The 21,866-nt window shown below is 37.0% G+C and overlaps 1 protein-coding gene across 4 annotated transcripts in view; it reads right to left on the bottom strand.

Moving 5' to 3' along the window:
- Positions 1-21,866, bottom strand: part of CLIP1 (CAP-Gly domain containing linker protein 1) — a 73,723-nt gene that overhangs the window by 41,262 nt on the left and 10,595 nt on the right. For 3 of the 4 annotated variants that reach the window (XM_049805444.1, XM_049805445.1, XM_049805447.1), the window contains exons 2-5: positions 19,076-19,271; positions 18,053-18,621; positions 4,391-4,515; positions 3,093-3,309 (exon numbers count right to left, since the gene is read on the bottom strand). In XM_049805444.1, the coding sequence (XP_049661401.1) occupies positions 3,093-3,309; positions 4,391-4,515; positions 18,053-18,621; positions 19,076-19,169 (1,005 nt within the window). In that variant the 5' untranslated portion in view covers positions 19,170-19,271. The remainder of the gene's footprint in view (positions 1-3,092; positions 3,310-4,390; positions 4,516-18,052; positions 18,622-19,075; positions 19,272-21,866) is intronic. The other variant, XM_049805446.1, reaches the window with a different exon arrangement.

Here is a 21,866-nt window from a genome sequence, read left to right as displayed (position 1 = left end):
CTGTGACCTACTGTACCCTCTCCTTTTACATTTAAATTACTTTATTTTCTAGAATTTAACAATGGCCATATATGTGTAGTAAGACTGCTTTGTAGCAATCAGCAGGTAGTGTGTAGGAGACAGAAGGGTTGAAATGAAAACAAAAGGCTAGCCTCAATTGAAGGTGTGCTTAGTAGACTCACACAAAGGCTAGCTCATGTTTGTAAGCATCTTTTTGCATCAAAAAAAGAAAGGCAGCCTTTTAGCAAGTTAAAAACATTGTGCCTCTAGTTACAAAGTCATCATCTTGGGTCACCAGCAACAGTATAACATTTCCAAATGCTCTATCAAATGCTTTTGGAGCTCCAGCTAGCATTTTGCACCTCTACTATGGCAATAAGACATGGAAGATGAAAAGCATTTACCTTGACTTTAAAAGCCAGCCCTACAGGTAAAAACTTGTGAAGAAGAACAATTAATATCTGATTAAAACATAAATCACTTGGAATTACATTACTTCTGGAAAAAAAATCTGAAAGACTAAACTTAAAGAATAGAAGTTAAAATGAATCAGTCTGGAGAACTATAGCTAAAATGAACCCTTAGGGTTTTCCTTGACCTTGCATGATCTCTGCTCCACTGAATGGAACCAATGTCAGTGAATATTCAGCATGGCCCTGTCTTCTACTTTCTCAAGAGTCTTTGAGCTAGAAGGGAAAGTAAATAAACTGGAATTATGTAATAAAAGTGGACAAGACTTGTGAAAACAGCAAAAACTGAACAAAAAAATCTGATACAGCTTATAAAAACCAACTTCATGCTTAACAGTTCAGAAATGTCTAAGTATTAAATGAGAATGACATCTTAACTAAAGTCTTACTTAAACCAAAAAACAATAAACAGAGGCTTGCTCTTCTGTACATTAACCTTTAGCTCTGTCTAATAGTATTGCGCAAGAATAGGAGCGCGTTTCTTCCATGATCCTTTCAGAGATCAAAATGTTGAACAATAGTTGCCATATACAGCCTGGAATTCTGGCATTGGACAACATCCCCAACAGAAAGCATAACATGGACATATTCTCCTGCCATCACAAAAATACACTTCCCCTACTGTTACCATGATTGCTGCACAATCTTACTAACTTGTCTAGCCACAGCCTTGAATGATACACATCTACAATCCATTGCAAATGCTGTATCAAGTGACTCAAAAGGCATGAGATAGAATAAACCATCTTTCACTTTGATGCTTAGATTAGTTGTTTCAGATCCTCTCAGTTTCAAGAAGATATCTCATTCCAGAACGTATTGCTTTTTAACAATTCTAGCTCTTCGAATCAAACTTGACTTAACTCCTGATTCCAAAAGAAATCCGAAAGAATCCAGAGAAACATCAACTTTGTTCAGACTGCGCAATAAATACAAATTGCAACAGGCAGCCCTCTTAAATCATTAGATTACCTACTTTGACAGTTGCTTTTCTTACACAGGAAGAAGAAAACAGCAACAGACTTGAATAATTGAGAAGACTATGTAGGAGTCCAGCAATTTCCAGATAAATTATAATTTTCCTAGAAACTGGAACAATAAAAGTCTGCTGTGTCAAAACTGATTTCAGGAAATCCTGTGTCTTCAGCAGCTTAACTTTTAAAGAAGAAGTGTCAGAATTATTGTAACAGTTCTTTTAACTTGGATGGCAACCAAATGCTCACATTGCCCAAGAAAGAGAGTTGGAAGAAAGCTGGAATTTTAATTCTAGAAAAAATGGATTACAGAAGCTTTGTATTTTATGGCCCAAAACATGCAAAAGCCCTGGGACACAACACAGAGGGCAAAATAAGAAAATGTATTGTAGACATTTACAATGTGTAACTGTATTCTCTTGTTGCTTAGAAAATCATAGCATATGGAATAAAATGTAGAGGTCCATATTAATGCTTTCACCATCAGCTCATGAGTTCTGCCCTGAACCTGAGGTAGCACCGTATGTCAGTGCACCGATTTCAAACTAGGGGGCACTCTGCAGCTAGAAGTGCAACTTCCAGAATGGATTAAGTAATGAAGTCCCACTGTTTGTGCCAAATAAAAATCCCTTACGCTTTTTGTGATAAGGAATTAACCCTGCTGCCCTGACCAACTGTTGACCTCTGTTCGCTTGTAATCTGCTTCAGTTTTGAAGGACTATGGTAAGTCATCTGCACCTGCTGGTCAGTGGGACAGTATGCCAACTAACCAGTTCCAGATCAGTGGGAGTGATCTCTTTCTAATTAGATGTATTTATGTACTTTGGTTTAAAAAAAGGAAAAATCTAGGGTGACTGTGGAAAAAACCCAATTATTTCTATGCTTTTAATTGCCTTAAAAGAGAGACTTTTTAAAATTCAGCTTTCCCTGAAGATTTCCATTTTACTGCTGCAACCCAAGATTAGGACACTTATGTAACAGAGCAACTTTAAAAGAATCCATAGTAAGTGTATTAGGTGGAATTAGTACTGTGTTAGAATTCACCTGAGCCACTGTACTTTGCAACATTTAGCCTTTATGAATTTATAGGATTAAAACCAAAACTAAAAGAAAAGAAAGAGGCTTCTTGTCAGCAAAGACTTGACAATTGCTACTTCTGTATTTCTCAGCTGACTCATCTCTTTAACAGTAAAAGAAAGCCTTTTACATTTTAGACAATTTGAAGCTTCCTGCTTAATAAAACAAGTTTGATCTATGGAAGCTTTAGTGCATACCAAATCCTCAAACACAAACCCCATATGACAGAGGTAGTGCTAGCAAAATGAACAACTAAATGGAGATTCCAGTCAGAGAACACTGATGCCTTTTCAGTTTGTTGGCATCACAAGCCCCTTTCTTATTGCAATAACTCAGTTAGCCTGCATTAACTGTGTAAAATTAAATATTCAAGTATTCTGCTACTCTTCAGGGCTAGTTAAGATTTCCTTCCTTCATGCATGCTTTGAATAAAAAAGAGAGCACGATTAAATGTATATTGTGCTCTGCACAAGATCTGTTCTATTCTCAATTTATGCAAGTAGACCACAGGGAAGTACCACGTGGATTCCTGCTTGGGAACGTAAAGCATGCAATAGAAAAAGAAGCTTACTAGTCCTGTACGGCTTGGCTTGCTGCTTACTGAAGATGCCACAGAACTGAGAGAGCTCAGGGAAGATGCACTTGGACTACGTTTCAGGGCTGTGGGAGTCGCAATCACTTTTCGCACAGTTGTCTTTGCTTTTGCTGGTGTGGTTGATGGGAATCCAATCTTCGTAACTTTGTGGACTGGAGCAAACAAACCATATTTTGGCTGACACTGAAAATACCTTTAAAAAAGCAAAGCAGACAGGTGAGAGTACTAAATTAACTTCTGTCTTTTCAGATACACAGTATGGCTTCACAAAAAATGCTAGATCAATAGTCTAAAAGTATTAAAGGACAGGGTAACAGCTGATGACAAGCTAATCCATATTAGACTGCATTTTTCTTTTTTTAACACTAGATTTAGAAAGGGGACTTTGAGAGGCTGAAATAGCCTGATTATATCAGATTTCAGAAATTCAGAATGAACTCTTGAGCTAAAGCTCCATTTCCTAAAAATTCCATTCAGATTCAAAGTTTAACATGCATAGCTTTCCTCTTCGATACATTCCTCTGAGCTGCCAACAACAAATGTGATAGCAGTGAGTTAAAAATAAAAATCAGATTTTAATTAAATCAAGTAGTTTTATATTTTATTACATACATACCTATAAACGTATGCATATTTGATTATACAGAACACATACCTTTGGTTATACATAAACAAAATCCACTTAAATCTTAAGTTGTGATCACCTATGTTAAGGTGGCACAATCCTTGTAAAACCTCTTTTTGATGAGTTAAAGGACTGTTCCTTATACCAAATGAGAAAGAAAGTTAAATTGTCATGTGGATTAATGCTTTCTAAGTGTGACTTATTGGAGGAAGCACCTATACCTTTCCCAATCTTTACAATGAGGCAACTGTTGGTATAGGAGCTTTCAGTTCCTGTAATCCTGGAAGATTTTCCCTCATTTCAGCTATTAAATACCCAGAGATATTTTCTTAACTGAGCATTCATTCCAAGCTGAGAAACCAAGCAGAGCAGACATTCAAAAAGCAGGAAATTGTGTTTTCCATTACCAGTCTATGAATAAAACTCACATGGAAGTAGGAGACATCAACTAATCCCATAAATGTGGGGTTGATGCAGAGTTTCAGATACGTGTTGGCATCATATATTCAAATCAGCATCTAACGATCCTCCCACACCATCAGCAGACAGTCAGGTTTACGGCCTACCTCCCTCCCTTGATATAAAGTTTCATGTAAAATATTAAAAAAGCAAAATCTTTAAGATGGCTGCTATCCAGTGATAGACTAACCTTGTTCCAGCAACAGCTCCATCATTTTTTCCCAGAGGTTCATCCAGTTCTACTCCACACCATTCTCCTTTAGCAAAGTCAGTTTCTCCCAAGAAACGCACAACTCCAGCTTTTGTTCCACCAACCTAAAGCATTAAGACACACAAATGCATTTACTGCATTTCGAAATTAAAATACCACATAATGAAAAAGCGTTGAGTATAATCATGTTCACAAAGCACATTAATGATGTGACCAGTTCTTATTTCAAGCTGCATATTCTTTCTTTGCCTTTAAGTTTGTTTTAATGTTGAACAGATCTTTACAACCAAATTGTTTACAGATAAAAAAAAAGAAAGAAAAAAACCCAAACCAAAAATTAATTCCCTAGCATTTAGTTCTGTCCAATTTGGTATTCAGCAATTTTGTCATGACTGAAATCCACAATTCTATTAGGTGACTTGATATGGCTGTAAGATTAAAAATACATTTAAGATGACTCAGTATAACCAGCATATTGAATGCAATAGATTGGTACTATTGTTTCACCCAAATTTCTAACAGCAAATAAGGATTTCTAAGAACTGCTTATTTCTTATTCTAATTCTGTGAGGAAAAGAAAAAGAAATGAAATGAGAAAAAAGTCTTTCATATTTTCTCTAAGGAATAGTTCAGATAAACTACATTAGCACAGCCCTCTTGCATTTAAAAGATTGATATAAAACATGATGCACAGCACTTTGCAAAACTGTAGATGCAAACAGCTATTTGAATTCTTGGGGCGGCGAGAATCATTTTTTTTACCTTTACTTGAAAAAAACCAACAAACCAACCAACCAAACCACAACCAAAAACCAAATACTCCTAAGTGGAAGACCAGAAATCGGTTGTTTTCAAACTTATAATATTAAGTATTTGCAGCCATTCCAATTACTTGCAATGCCTGTAGGATACAGCTTTTCATAATGCCCAGGGGAAGGAAGAATTAAATTATGTGAAGAAGCAAAAGGTGTTCAGTGTGGCTGACACTTGCCAAGAAGGGCCACAAGCCAGAACTGCAGGATTCTCACAGGTCAGAATGACAATATGTTGTGTCCTATTTGTGTGCAAATCTGTTCAGCCTGTACCTAGCATTATGAAAACAAGCAAGTGTTCGTGAAAACCTCTTAAAGAGATTCACTGAATTCAACATGGACATTTTCAGGGCCATTGGGTTTTTTTTTCCCACTTGTGTTTTCCAGCACATGTAACACAATGAGGAATATTTTGTAGCCTTGGCAGAGAGCTTGGATGTAACCTGCTAACACAAAGACTGTAATTTTCCTTTTTATATACTAAAAAGTAAATTAGGATTTCATATAATTTTTACATCACACATTCTATTTCTTGGGGGGAACTTTCCAGGAAAACTAGAGAACAACAAGCTCCTTGTGCCATAAATTAAGGTGCAGGATCACAGTATATTAGATAATTCATATTAATACATTTGGGAAGTGTTCATACGAGGTTAACTGTGAGGAATCTAGGAATAGAGGACATTATCTTGCATGAGAGCACTAAGTGTCCACAAAGTACTAACTTAGTGCACAGTAGCTGCCACACACATTTGTGCTCTAGCTTCTGGCTCACCAACTTCCCAGAGCTGACAGCTCTGTTAGCAATACAAGGCTTCAGCTGGTGAGGAAAAAAAAAAAAAAAAAAAAAAAAAAAAAAAAAAAAAAAAAATCAAAAATCGTAATCTACACTAACCTCAGAAATTCAGGGAAGAATAATTAACCTCTTTTGATATTACTAAAATAAGAAAGCTGACAGACAGAGACATCTTTCGTCCATATTTAAGGTGGCAGCCTCCTTCACCGGTCTCATTAGAGGCAGTCTTGAAACAACGTCTAATCTGCAGATCACCTTTTATCTTGCTTTAAGTGACACTGTAGCAAATTATTACTCTTCATGGAATAAAAATACACAAAGTTTACAGTTATCATGACTCAGCCTAATATAGTAACTAGTAGAAGGTTTGGTATTTGGTGTTCTTGGCAGAGAACAGACAAACTTCCCCCCTCAAAAAACAAGCACGAGTATTGTCTTAGAAAAAAAAATAATTGTAACCAGCCAAAAGAGACACATGGAATCCAGATCTCTGTGGCACAGTGGTGAAGAAGGAATATGCAACATTTGTTAGAAGTATTTCCTGGGAAGAACTATCCTTTAAGTCAACACATTATTCACACTCAGACATGATCTACTTTTTCTAGAGGATAAATATAATTAACCTAAATACAAACACTAAAATTTAACTGAGCAGTGTGAGAGAAAAACATGCACATGTCTGTGCTATCAGTCCATACTAGGTCTTCCAAGTCGTCCTTCTCCTTATTCATTTTCCAGCCAGTTTGGGGAGGTGGGGGGGTGTTGTTGGGTTTTTTTTCTTTAAAGATAAATTTGAAAGATATCTGTAGGTGAAAAGACTAGTTAGTTCTGTGCATTCTGTTTCCCTACAGAATTTTGTACTGTTGTCTGCCTGAATAAACAGACTTAAATCAAAAAAGGCTGTAAAAAACCCATTAAATAAATTAGACAGGAAAGCTAGAACAATAGCCTAGATAAAGAGCATTCCTTCAAAGACAATAGTCAGGTTTGTGGTTGCACAGAGGGAATCCTCAGCTCCCTTTACAGACTGTTTAGCCAGGCCAAGGAATTTTATTGCAGTTTTGTGGAGCGGTGGTTATTTTACATAGTTATGTTGTTTATTTTAAAACAACAACAACAAAACAAAACCAAAAAACCCAAGTCAATTACCAAAACACACACCACACAAAACTTTTCCATAAGAAGGTACGTAGGGTAAGCAAGATAAGAGCTGTCTGAAGCTGCGTAGCGGAAAAGGATGACTACATGCAAAGACTCCCAGAGACAGGAAAAACTTGCAATCTCTTCCCCCCAACTCAAACTGTAAATAAACTTCTAGGTAAGTAATGCTAGCTTCAGGATAATACAGATTAAACTTGGGTGCAGAATATTAATTCCTTTTTGTTTCATACCTTGGCCCTCCTCATCTTCCATATTTAAGTAAAAAATGTATGGCATTTATTTTGAAGACATTGCATCCAAATCACAAACCAGGAGACACAATCTAGTAGAAAAGCTTTGGCAATGACTAGTGCCCATTGGACCTGCTACAGCAATCACATACAGTGTATCTGCATGGGATTGCAACCCAAGGCCCAGTAGGAGTGAGCAAATGGAGGAATTCATATCCCAAGAACATATGAAGATGCACAACACGAGATCCCCAAGAGAAACAGCAATGTGACTAGTCTTGTAACCATGGTACCAGGGTTATTTTAAAACAAGATGCAAGGAAGAATGCCAAAGAATTTTTGTTTTTTTCCAAACCTAGTCAAGCTTCTTTGAATAACCAGCTACTACATTTCTGCTTTCTGCAAATACTGAAATGTGTATCCTTACCAGTAGTAGGAATCGGAGTACACTGAGGCATCGACGAAGGTCTATATATGCAGTTTAGCTCTGTTTCAAGCAAAAGCCTGCTAAGTCTTCAGCTTTAAAGACAGGGTCAGCATTGCTCTATAAAGCCTGAATATATTGAAGACTTCCAATCATTCACAGACATCTGCCTCAAACAATATATTTATGTCCAGCTGCAATTAAGTACTCTGCATGTGACAACACACCTACCTTGAAAGCATTTAATAAAATAATCACTTATTCCCTTGGTAGTACAATGTGAGGTGCTACTGTACAACACAGTATGGTAAAGGCTTTTCTATGCATCAAAGTTGCTGTACATATACAGACTTACACTTAGTGGTCTAAAGGGCAAAAAAAGATTAAGACATGATTACACTAAACTGTATATATCACTATGAAAAAAGAATTGGTACTTACAGAATTATAGCATTTATTAGAAAAATTATTAAAAATTTTAATTATAAGAATTATAGCAAAAAATGTAAAAAAAACCAACTCAAAAAACTAGTTGCATTTGCCAGCAGATCCACTTCCCAGTAGTGCACAAAGGACTAAAAAGAAAAAAAGCCATTTCTAAAAGAAACAGGAAAAAAAGTTTATTAAAAAGTTTCTAAAAGCTATATGGAAAAATGGGGCATCACTACCACGAAGACAGTTTTCCATGACCTTCATTCATGCTATGGCAGGTTACTAAATAATAGATCAGAGAAAAGAACTGTCAGACCTTTTTGTAGTCAGTTACCACACTCAATACAGTCAAGCTGTAACATATAAAGCAATAATAGGCCAGAGAATCTAGGTTAGGCTACAGGTCATTGTGGGGTGAGGAAATTTGCTTTGAATTCACTAGTGTTATGTCAAGCACATGGGAAAAGTGATTAAATTCCATTTATCAAATTATAACTAAACCTACATTAATTTGCTGTAATGCAAAGTGAAGTAGCAAAATGGGTTTGTAAACCTGAAGCAGTTAAAAACCTCCTGATGAAAGCACATCGGGATGAGCACATCAAACTTTGTGAGAACCTTTGTAGAACTGCATTTCCAAAGATAAGTGGAAGCAGAAAACAAATAAACAGTGTAATCCAGGGGGGAAAAAAAAAAAAAAAAAAAAAAAAAAAAAGGACATGGTCTAAAAAAATGAGACTGCTATTGAAACAGTATTCATTGAAAAATACAGATCTCTCTGAAAAGAGGACAGCCCCTGTCTGAAACTGTCAGTGTAACAGTATCACTTACTCAGACCAGCTGAGCAGAGTTAAAAGATGAATAACAATTGCTGTCTCCCTTTCTGCCTGAGCACTTATTTATAGTGACTCTTGCAAAGCATTGCTTGGGTATTTGTGTGTCTCACATAGACTGGGCATTTTCACCCATTTGCACTCATAATACACAACACTTGAAAAAGCAAAAAACATCCAAACAAATATGGCCTTTGAAAAACCTGGTATCTAATCAGAACCTTCTTTCTCTTTCTCAAAATTTAGAGGAACCATTTCCAGCTGGCAAAAGCAACTGTATTTAATTGATTGTTCACCCATTCAAAGGCAGAGGGAACCATTAGACCATCTCCTCTGGCTCTCCTGAAACAGGTCTTTACATATCACCCAGTTACATCTGTAATTAACCCTGTAACTGTACTGAGCTAAGCTGTATGTGTTGATGTTTTTAGATCAGAGCTGATATCCATCAGAAAACATGCTTCTACTGACAGTCTATTTTCATAGTTAATCACTCCATTGTTAGAAACGTATTTAAATTTGAAATAAAACAAATTTGTGGCTTCTAGCCACTGACTCTCATTATGCTTTTATTTGGAAGATTATAGAGCTCTTCAACAACTGGCATTCACCATGCAGGAACACAGGTTTTAAGCAAGACACCTCATTTTTTCCCTTCGTAAATGAAACTGAGTTCTTCAAATAGTTTATTGCAAGATATTTTCTCTTGCTTGAGTCATTTTGCAGTTGTGTTCTGAATTCTTGCCAATGTTTCCGATGGGCTTTTCAAATAACTATATACAGTATTTGAGTACTGACCAAAAGCATGATTAGCACCACTTAGAGCATCATGTATTTTCATTGGTCCTTCTTCCATATCAACCCATGAACTCCTCTTCAGTACCTTTAGCTCCTGGATCTTCTTTAGTCACTACTCTTTCCAGTAGACAGCTGCCCATGGCTGTAACACAGCTTATGTTCTTATTCTTTGGCTTATAAACTCTGCTATTGAATGCAAAATGCAACGAACGGCTTGGCCTGCTGGAGATGAAAGAACAAGTTCCCCTGGACTGCTCCGTGCATGTTGTTATTTACCCCTCTGACTATCTGGAGATTTCATCTGGAATGATTTACAATTACTTCCAGAGCATGGATCAAAGCACCAGATTAGCTCAAAGAAAAACCACACTAGTGACCATATCCAATGGTGGTACCAAGCAAGCCACTTTTTGGGGGAGTGCGGGGGGTGGGTGTTTGGCATCCACCCAGTTCTTAAATATATCAATGAAGTCCAATGTAATTTTCAAGATAGACTGTTAGATAGTATTCAAAATCAAAAAAAAATAATCCCACCACACAACGGAGTTTTCTTCATTAAAACTATAGTTTCACAGCAGGAAATAAAACATGTTTGACAAAACGGCCATGTTTTAGTTTGTCAACATCTGGTTCCTCTGTCAGTTTTTGCCTGTCTTTTTCTTCCTGATATTAGACAGTCTAGCTTCAGATTATCCTATTTCCTTTTAGAAATATCTGCATAACACCAGGCACTTGATCAAGGCATGACTGGAAGAGTGCTAGAGTATCTGCTAAACTTTAAACCTGCCTCCCTAATTCAGATTTTTCAAACCAGCAATTCTGTGAATAGCAGGATTAATGATGTCAGTTTTCCTGTGGCATTGGATACGATGGTCGAGTGACTTTGCAATCTAAAAATGCAAGAGTGATTACAGCTATTTCTATTGATGGGAACAAACAGTATTTAGACAAAACCTTGATCATGTGGATTCTCTGATGTGCAAGTATCTGTGAAGGCAAATTGCAGCTTTTCCAAAATCGGTGGTTAGGTTCTCTACCTTCCATTGGGCGTATCTCTTCCCATGAAACTTGTTAAGAACTTATCTTTGAAACCTCTACACTTCTACCCAATTTTGTTGCAGTTGATTCGCAAGTTCAAAAGCAAGGACAAAGTGGGCAAAAGAGCTAATATATGCAATAGACACACAGACACAATGCTATCACACTTGCGAAGAAAATAGTTTAATAATTAAAAACTATGCGCTACTGACATTCAATTCATTCAATCAACTCATTCAGTCAAAAGGAAGCAATAAAAAAACCCACACCTAACAGCAATTCCATACTACAAAAGCCACATGTGAATTTGCCACCACAAAAGAAGCAAAGGCGAAGACTAAAATAATAAATAAATAAATAGTTCTTTCGCTCATCCTGTGTTGAAATGAACAAGGACAACATGTTCCTGGCTATCACACCCCTTGGGAAGGCAGGGGAAGGGACACAGGGAGTCCACACACACACACAAAAAACACCCCTTCTTGCATGAACAAACTATTAACAAAGCCCCTACTGCTGCCATTATATCCCAGTAACTCACATGCAATTTTAAGTTAAACAAGGAGTTGCCAAAACAAAATGACTCAGACACAACTCATACCTTGCTGCATTAAGATAAATTTAACATCTTATTTGTCTGTGAGCAGATAGGTAACATTATGTCCTCAAAAATGCTTAAAAGTAACATTAAAAGAAAGCTGCAGTTTGCACAGAGAAAACAGCCTAGATAATGAATTACAGACAAAGCCTCTAGATACCCTCTATCCTTCAGCTATATTCTCATATTTCATGCTGTGGCAACCACTTTGCAAACTCATCTACATTATACTTTACAGTACCCAAAATACTATGTCTAAATATACATAAATAAATATAAGAATTACTTTGATCCTTGACTTAACATGACAAAGCCATCAAAATACCTTACAGTCAACTCAGCTTAAGTATAAAGCAAGTGTGACTGAGCAGTTAAATATTGTGGTACATTTGCAGTTACAGTAAACTAGGCTCAGGAGATGACAGCCCCAGTAGAGCACACAACAATTGCATGTTCTCAACTTCCAAATTTTTCTTCCTTTTCTATCCTCATATGCATTGTGGCAAGATATTTTTGCATTGTTTTAACTGTAACAATCCCAATTAATATTTGTTTTTCCTAACAGTTAAATACTATTATAGATTTTTAAACAGACTAAACTCAGAAGTGCATTTTCTATTAAAAAAGTTACAGAAACTAGAAAATGGAAAACTTAAAAATACCACATGGACAATACAGGATTACTTCTAAAGGGAGAAACTTATCTCTACCCGTGAAGTTTTCTTCCCCTTTGTTGCTTTTAAGAGCCCTGGAATTTAATCAGTTGACATCCTTACATCATGTTTACTTGAAGACAGGTTACATGAGTGGAAACAAATCTGACAATAATCTCCTATCAGTCTTTGCCCATTACATCACTAAAGAACTCAGTAAGAAACAATGAAGCAAGAAGTTCACCTACAGTAAGCACTGTGAAACAGACAAAAAGAAGAAATTACACGTCACTTCTGCATAAAGAATAACTTTGCAAAAAGGCCACATCAGGATATGACTGTAAATCTAGTTTGCAACCTTTTGTGAACATATGGACAGAGGCCCAAGTTACAGCTTTACAGCTCAGCTCCAGAAGCATCAGATTTGGCAGACCATGATGAAGCTGTAACTGGTTAAATGAATGAAAGCACTTTAATCCCTTGAGAAGGTTAAGGCCCCTTAGGTTGATAAGATTTTTTTTATTTATTTAAAATACAGCATCTGGTCCATCCAGGCAAAAGCCTAAGATGCTCTCAAAGCTGCTTCAACTTTTGGTAGGTGCAACGGTTGTCACACAAAACAGGTTTCCCCCTTTTATTTCAAAAAGCTGGATTTTTTCGGTTGGTTAGTTTGGGTGGTTTTGTTTGTTTGTTTTTTTAAATCAACTTAGCATTGGACTCTTAAGAAATCATAAGTGTTTGCAATACCAGGGCAAACAGGTTCTCTGGCTGCAACTCAAACGAAACAGAAACTGGCTTAGCCTGAAAGTAATTTGTTTTCTGAATTAATTTTCAGTTATTCTTTCCCCATCTGGTTTAGTACGTAGCGACAACACTTCTTCCAGTGGCACAAGAAGGGATCACTTTTTGCATAGGAATTCTTATTCATATAGAAGGTTCAAAATGCTGAAGCTGTAGCCTAATTTTCAGCAGGCAAATCAACTACAGTTGTGTTAAAGACCTTGCACTCTGTCATTAACCCAGTAAAGGCTGGATGAGTGCAATGAGGGAAATGCAGATTTCCACATCAACACTTCCTACTTTACAGCAATCCCCTAATACGAGATCAGGCTGCCCAGAGTTAGTGTCCTCTCTCTAACAACTAAACTATATCCAGATTCCAGAACATACTTCAGATGTTAAGAATGGAAATTATGGCTAATACAGAGCTATTTGAATTACTCTTCATATTAATAATTTTTTCTTTGGTTTAGCTATATTATTTTCTTCCAGTAAAAGTTATATATCAATGCAACAAATGAAAAGCTGAATAATGAGTTAAATGTCAGAAACCACAATTCTTTTAAATAAGTACTTTATCTCCTTATATTTTCAACATTGCCACATATTAACGTGAAGTATTTCCAAATACTTGTTAGCAAAAGGAAAATTACTGCTCAGCTTCAAGTCAACTACACAATTAAGTACATGCTTGCTGAATATGGTTCAGACATACCGGAATTTGAGGGAGACAGACTTCTTATCAGAGATTTCCAAGACTGCAGAGGGCTTGCTTGCTGTTCTAACCTAATCATCTTTGAGAAGGAGTAAACTACAGAAATCTAAAAGACCTCTCCTTTTGCACTGGAACATCCACTATGGGGTATAGTACTTCAGCTCGTGTATTCACTTCACTTGGTTTGATATGCTTTTGATTTGCTTCAACTCCTCCAGAATCTCAAGAAAGAGAACTTCTAAGAAAACACGACAATGTGAATTTCTCCATGATTATTATATTTCCCTTACAGACATTGATGCCTACCACGAGCTATTTTTCTGATGTTTACAACTCAATTTAATGGCCTGGAACATGACTTCTTCAAATTGGGGGGGGGGGTAGGGGTGGGAAGAAAAAAGTTGTAGCTGACTGTTGCAGCAAATCTACAAGTATTTTTCTTCAGGCATCCACAGTAACACAACTCAGCTGACGTATCACGTACCTTGAAGCACTGTCTGTCTGTTTTGATGTTAATAAAACTTTTTTTTTTTAATCTACAAGGTCTTTTGGAAAAAGATGTTTTCTGCCCCCTGAAAAAGCAAGCCTACTTGCTTTTCCATCTTTCCATCTCCACATCCATTGCACTGTTCAGCACAACCTCACATGAGATACTCTAAGCAAGCCTGCATTTGAGAATATATAGGTGATCACCTCACAACTCTACTTGTTTTTTGCAGTGGAATTTTTTTTCTCTGACAAGCAGAATGAGTGTCCCAAACGCTTAGTTTGCATGTAGCCACTATTTTTCCTAATGTTATCTGAATTAAGGAAAGATCCTGTAGGGCACCTGTCTTCATATCCAAATAAATCTGGGATACATACATTGGAAGCTTCCTTTATTACTAAATCTATGTATTTTTTAAAGACATCAGTTCTCCCATAGAAGTCTGGGGGGACTGTACATATGGGACCATGTAGCCTTAAATAATTTCTAACTTTAAGTGCAAAAAAGACTGGTAAAACAACTAGAGATCAAAGGAATAAGAAAAGAAGCTTAAGACATTTTTTCTATCCACACAAAAAAATACAGACCATGCACTACAGCTTTAATTATCTCTTCCAAGATTTCTTTGCAAGGACGGCCTTTAATCAAACTACCTCATCCCAACACCACTGGCTATGAACATCTGACGCAGTAGTTTGCTGTGACAGAATGCAGAAGCAACTGTGAAGAGCTGACAGCTTGTTTTCACATAAAGGAATAGTACTAACATCTCGGTAGGAACTGAAAAATGTTCCAGCAAAGCTTAGCTGTTGGGAAATGTCAGTTTGTCAAACCTGAAATGCTTTGAACCCAATATTTCAGGTTCAACAAACTTGTGTCAAATTTACATTTGTGTAATTTAAAAAGAAGACAAGCTGAGGTGTGAATTGGTAAACGCACTTCTCTGGCATTTAAACAGTTGTCAGAATGGCCTCTTGTTTCTTGATAATCCAGATTGGGCAGGAAAAAAAAAGCCATATGATTTTGCCTTTTTTGCTGAAGGTATCATCCAAAAACAGCCAGTTGCCAAAAAAAACCCCAAAACATATTGAACAGACCGATTTAAGGCAACTCCTATTAAGTACATTCTAAAAATCAAAGTTAGAGGAAAATATTTAACAGATTGAAATACTCCAGTGTAAAACCCCACTCTAAGATCACACACTAAGACCAACAAAGTAGAGCCACATCTGAAGTCCATTCTAGAATGTAATCTTAGCTGATGTGCTATGTCTTACCCCTCTATGAATTTGCCCTTAAGGACATACTTTTCCAGTTAAGTATTTTAATAAGACTCCCAAATGAGCTTTTGTCTATCATGAATTCATTGTTCTGCTGAACTGCAATTCTACACTGCTGGAGGCTCACCATTTTCAAGATGCAATTCTCAGCATACGTTTTCCCCATATATCCATAATCATCATGGCATTGCTATTACTAAGAACCTTCATAAAGTGTTCAATAGCGGTCAGTCCAAGCTGCAAGAACCAACGAATGTGGGCAGCATTTAGTCACTAAGAGTTCTGTAATGGTACAGTCAGACTGGAGCGTATCTCAGGCTTATGATGCTACATTGTCACTTAGAGGGAAAATTCTATGCTGAGGTGGGACTTAAAAATTCCATCAAGCCTCTTATCCTCTTGTATAGCATATTACTGAAAAGTTACTGCTGTCAGAATAAATAAAATACAAATGACATGGAGCAGTCCAGTTGCATTTGTACCTTTGATGGAGATGGAATGGCTAGGCAAGCTATGGTAAGTGACAGGCAGGTCTTTCACAACAACCAGTGCTAGCTGTAGGCTCTGAGGATAGTTTCCAGCAATTACTCAGTAACAGCTCAATTCTACAGTCCATTGTGCTGGACAGGAGTTCAGTGGCAGAGAAAGAAAAAAATTAACAGATGAATGGGTTATTCAGCCAAGTTTACTATTATTTGCACTAACCTGGAGATTTAAGATATTTACATCTGAAATTATTTTTAGATATGACATCAGCAGAGTCTGGGATCTACTACAAAAAATTACCATGGGACCCAAAATGGTTAAAAACCAGACGACAAGAATCCGGTCCATTTAACATTTGTATTCCTGTGCATATGCTGTGTTAGACTGGCATATAAATTACAGATATGCATCACTGACATGCTGTGCTAGGAATTATACCAAAACCTCAAACTACAATTTGATGATTCAACAGGAAGACTTAAGGCAAACAGAGGAAGTAGGGAGAATGAAACACTAAGTTTAATCTCCTATACTTAAACAGATTTTGGGACCTTATTACTATCAAACTGTGGCAGTTAGGATATGCTGCTCCTGTAATTTGCACTAACAAGTTACAGAAAGTTAGAGTGATTCCTTCATAGGCATCAAAGAATTTTCCCCCACAAAGAGGACATCCCAGAAGATCTCACAAAGATCCTTGAGAAAAAGGCAAACAAGTAGTTAAAAACCCGACACTGATTGGAAGATGACAGGGCTCTAGTCTCTGACAGAAATAGCTAGGGATAAATCGGGAATCTTTTGTTTCCATTGCCACTCCAAGAAAACAAATCTCAGCCCAACTCTAGCTGTCGGTCAAACCCCGCCCTCACTTCACCTTAGTCTCCTTCATACTTTCTTCAATTTCGCCCCTAAGCTCTCTTTAAACAGAAAGAGGAGTCAAATTCTTCCTTTAAAAAAAAAAAAAAAAAAAAAAAAAAAAAAAAAAAAAATCACCTTCACTACAGCATCATTATCTGGTGGGGCAGTGCAGGACAAACAATAAAATCTGTGAGATTTTTTTCTACGCAAGGTTCTCATGGTAACCCCAGAAATGCTTTCTATGCCTGGGTGTTCATTTCTGTCCTTGTTTTTACCTAATGGAAATCTAAAAAATTATACTGTAAATAAAAAAAGATTGCATTGAAGTAACAGCAAGACAATTATTCAGCTTAATGACACATGCAACTAATTCAAACCTAAAATCGGATCTTAGTTACAGTGGTTGTAGATCTGGTGGACATACAAATATCATTCTGGTTATATTTGAAGGCTACATACATAGCCTTTAAATAAAGAATACAACATAAACAATGTTATTACCAGCTTTCTACAGCATTTTCAAGCAAGGGCTACTGTTTCAAGGCAAAGTTTCCCACTTTGTTTAGTAGGTGTATGTCAAATCAGTTATCAAAAATGACCCATGCTGTATTACGTTGATCCAAATATAAAAGGTATACAACATAATTATTTTAAAAAAAAGTTTAAACTAACAAAACTTAACTCCCTTTTAAAAGGGTGAAATGATACATCAGCAGAAACATTTATGGTTCTGAATTCAGGAAGGGCAGCCAAGTAACATGGCACATCACCAACAGAACATGTAATTCCTGGGTGATCAGTGGCGTTATGTGACTACTTCTGTTGCTGCCTATCACTACTCGGGAACAATCAATTACTGAACCGTTAGCTTTCTAAAGACATGGCCTTGAGTAGGGCAAAAGAACCGCATGGAAATCTCACAAGCTTTGTTTTTATTTATCATGACTGTAGTTCTTGAAGTTATGGAAAGCTATGCTACAAAAACGTTGTTAAAGACTGAATGTCTTTTTTAAATACTGCCAAAACACAGTAGATTAAAAACTGCCAAATCAACCATTTTATCTTGGTAATGCAAAGATCTTCCTACAGTATGCAAAACTGCAGCAAAGAGCTTGTCTACAGAAGACACTGACGAAAAGTAAGCTAGAGCATAAATTTACATTACCTTGACCAAGGAAATATTAGAACAGTTTTGAGTATTAGCAGAAGTTACAATTCATCAATCAAAATGCAAACACAGAGGCTGCAGAGGAATCTTACCAGAACTCGATCTCCAATTTTGAGCTCCCTTTCACCTTTCTTTAGTGATCCGGCTTCAGAGAGATTTGATATAGATTCACTTGCAGTTTTTGAAAGATTGGTAATCTGAGGAGTTGAATGCTCCTTAGCAGCAAGTGGTGAAGTTTTTTGTGGAATTCCTGAAGGCGGAAGTGCAGCTGCAGATGAAGACACCATACTAGCAGCTGATGTGGAAGTTGGTGATGTAGCTCTAGAAGCATGAGCTGTCTGTGTACCATTGGCTTCATCTTCTGTCAGCACTTTTCTTGTCAATTTTGATGGTCTTGTAAATATTCCCCTCAAGGGTTCACACTGGAAATAGCGAACTCCAGCCACAGAGCCATCATTCTTACCAATTGGTTCATCTAGAACAATCCCTGCCCACTGTCCCGGGGCAAACTGTGTTTCACCAAGGAACTGAATAAAGCCAGGTTTATTTCCATTGACCCAAACACGCTCTCCAACTCTGAAATCATCCACAAACTCTTCGTGTGCATCTGCAGTGGTTCCACTTGAGGCCTTTTCACCGGAAGCTGCTTTTTCTACTGGAGCTGGAATCAAGCACAATGAGAAGGCAAATAGGCTAATATTCCAGAGAGCATCACTACGTAGTTTCAACATAACAAGCATTTGGAAAAGCATGATTTCTAAAAGGAAGAGCACAATTCCAAATTTTCTTACTTTTGTATCTGTTATCTCTAGAATACAGTAATTCAAAAATCTAAGGACAGAGACACTGAATGAATTGAACATAGGTTTTGGTAAAAAAAAAACACTACCCAAACATTTTTATCACGACAAGGTTTCTTCAAGGAAAACTGCTTGATCAAATCCCAGTTAGTAACTTCAGATTTATTGCATGTTGTACACATAACGTTTTTAGATCAGAAATAAAAGCAAAAATACCTCGGTGTAAATAGTAAAAATGGTGTATAATCATAGCTTTCAAGGTACTTTTTGTTAGAAGATGGAAGGGAAAAGTGAAGATATTTAAATATTCCTTACCAGCTGCAACAGATGCCGGTGGTTTCAGCAACGTACTCCCATGCTTGATAGTCTTTGAAGGAGCCTTAAGTCCACTTGGTTTTAACATACTCATCTTTTTGCAATACCAGTGTTAATCCTCTTCGTCTGTAGCAACTATCTTTTTCCAAACATGGATAAAATATATTATTTGAGTTTTTCCAATTCTGGAATAAACCTGTATATAAAAATATTAGATGTGAAACAAAAGATCAGTATTTTAACTCCTGCAGAAGAAATTTCTATACATACACAGTCTCTGTATGAAATGCATGATAAAAGACGCTTTACAATAACAACCAGAAGAATTTCCCAGGATAGCATTTACAACTCCTCATCTTTTGAAAGCCATTTCCTGTTAAAAGCCACCAAGTCTGAACCTAAAACATCAAAATAACTCACTTCACTGAATGCTGCTGTATTCATCTTGAGCTTTAAACTAAACAGCTATTTTAAGAAAGAAAAACAAAGCCCTTAACACAGCATTACTAACATTACACATAGATATAACCCAGCTACGCACCCTACTGTTTTCAGTCACATTTTTCAAGTGTTGCAATATCCCAGCAAAAACAACTTGAGACTAGAGAACTAACTGCAAGAGAAATCAAGAAAACCAGGAATTTCAGAATAAAAAGTTTTTAAGAGAGATTGGAACTGAAAAACTGAAATTGATCAACAGAGTTAGATGATGACAACTAAAAAGTAAACATCCACCTCAGCTGTATGTGATTCTTTTAGATCACAAGATACACTGGCTCGCAGTCCCCAACACAGTGCCCCAGCTATGCTCCCCTGGCAAGAGGAGGAGGGACTCTTCCCTACGTTGCTAGGTTAGAGCCCTGCTCTGACTTGGAAGCCAGCTATAAGCTTTTCAGGGAACTAAGTCATGAGGGTTTTGCCACAGAAGGCATCTTCCTTCTGATTACAAAAGCTTTAGAAATGCTTTTTCATCTATAATGAAAAAAATCTGGTTTTTTTTTCCCCTCAAATATGAATTCAAAGCCAAACTGTAAGACGGCTGGTCTCCCCTCATCTTCTAAAGCATAAACTGTTCTGCAGGAACACAGCTTGGCTGTTTGCTAAGGCACTGACAGAACAGCTATGCCCACTTAAAAAAAAACCAACAAACAGCATGCATCTAAACAAAAACCTGAAGCAAAAAAAACCCCACCCAAAACATAGACATGTAGCAATAGACTGCTTGCTTAAGTGTTTGCTCAGAACATGACAAACAAGAACTGCAAAGCAGATCTCAGTCCTGCCGTTTACTCAGCATTTTGGCACCAATCAGTACACATGCACAGGCAGAAAGCAATTGCAAACTTCCCAAAACCATTATTAGCAGTGCCCAGGTGCGTGCACAGTGGGTACAGTACATTTAAAGGCAAAGCAAACACTACTGAAGGAGAGACTGCTATGCTACAGGAAAGAAGACTAAAGAGACAAGCCGACCGCATCTTTTGCCTACCAGTATAAGTTTTACCCCTCATGTATTATTAATAGCCAGAGCATTAGTGTTCCTAAAAATCAATTCACTGTGGAAAAAAAAAAAAAAGAAAATATCAGACACGCTGCTTTGTGAACCTAGATACCAAAGTGAAACATTTCTTACGCTATTTCAAGATCGGCCATGCCAAATTCAAGGCATTTTCTAAGAAGTCTGCAAAAATGTTATACTTTAAAAAGCATTAATTACCACCTTGGATGTATGGTCTACAATTTAAGTTATGCTCTATGAAAACTCTGAAGTAGCACTGTGAAGATTTCTGAACATTTTTTCTAGCATTGCCAGAAGTTGTCACCCACCCATCTGCAAAGTTATGACTACTGAAGAGAAAAATTTCCCCATTGTTTTTGCAATACGTATGCCAGTTTAATTTTTAAGTGAGAGCTTTCATGTTAATCAACATGAAAGCAGAGTTAGCTCTCTAAAATCAAAGCAGAAGGACATGCATGAAATATGACTAAGCCATGAAAGAACTGGGAGGCACACAGTTATACAGAAGAACAACTAGAGGATCACATTAAGAGATTACTTTGGACACAACAGGAACACTGTGGGTTTTTTTTTCCCCTCCTACTACATACCTGCCCTCCCTGCTAAATCTGAATGCATCATATTTCCTCATATTTTGTTTTAGAAATCTTCTAAAACTGCACTTTGCTCTTACACGTCAAGGACTTGAAAAGCCTTCCTTTCTCTCTTATACACATGCTACCTACCTACTCTTCCTCAAGCTGCAGGCCCTATTCCCTCCCCTACAGTGCCAGGATCTCCATGCATGTCTCCATTACTTTCCTCGACCCATCAAAATCCATGGAATGGAAAAACTGTACATGATAAAGAAGGATTTGGTACAAATACAGAAATGTGAGAAGTATCAAGGTCAGTTCTCTTCAGTTCACAGTCTTCTCTGTCAGTGCCAAACACCAAATCTATGAAAATTCAACCACCCCATTTGGGCCAGAGCAAGTCCCCCTTAAGAAAGGCTGCCTCCTAAAACCAGAAAGCTAGAAGCTGTCTTACAATATTCTGCCATTCTTTTCCATATACTATCTCTCTTTTTGCCCCCAAAGAGCATTCCATCACCATACAGGTAGTAACCATCTATATCATGCAAGGGTAGGCATATTAAAAGAAAATAAACACTACATTACTCCTCAAAACTACATTTTGCCAGTTTCAAATAATTATTTATTAATAGATGTTTAACAAACCTCTACTCAACAGAAAGTTAGAATGTTCTAATATTGCATTTCTTGGCTCGGG

Source organism: Accipiter gentilis, chromosome 7 (assembly GCF_929443795.1).
Source record: "Accipiter gentilis chromosome 7, bAccGen1.1, whole genome shotgun sequence".
In the NCBI taxonomy this organism is placed as follows: Eukaryota; Metazoa; Chordata; class Aves; order Accipitriformes; family Accipitridae; genus Astur; species Astur gentilis.
This window is presented reverse-complemented; position numbering and strand designations above follow the sequence as displayed.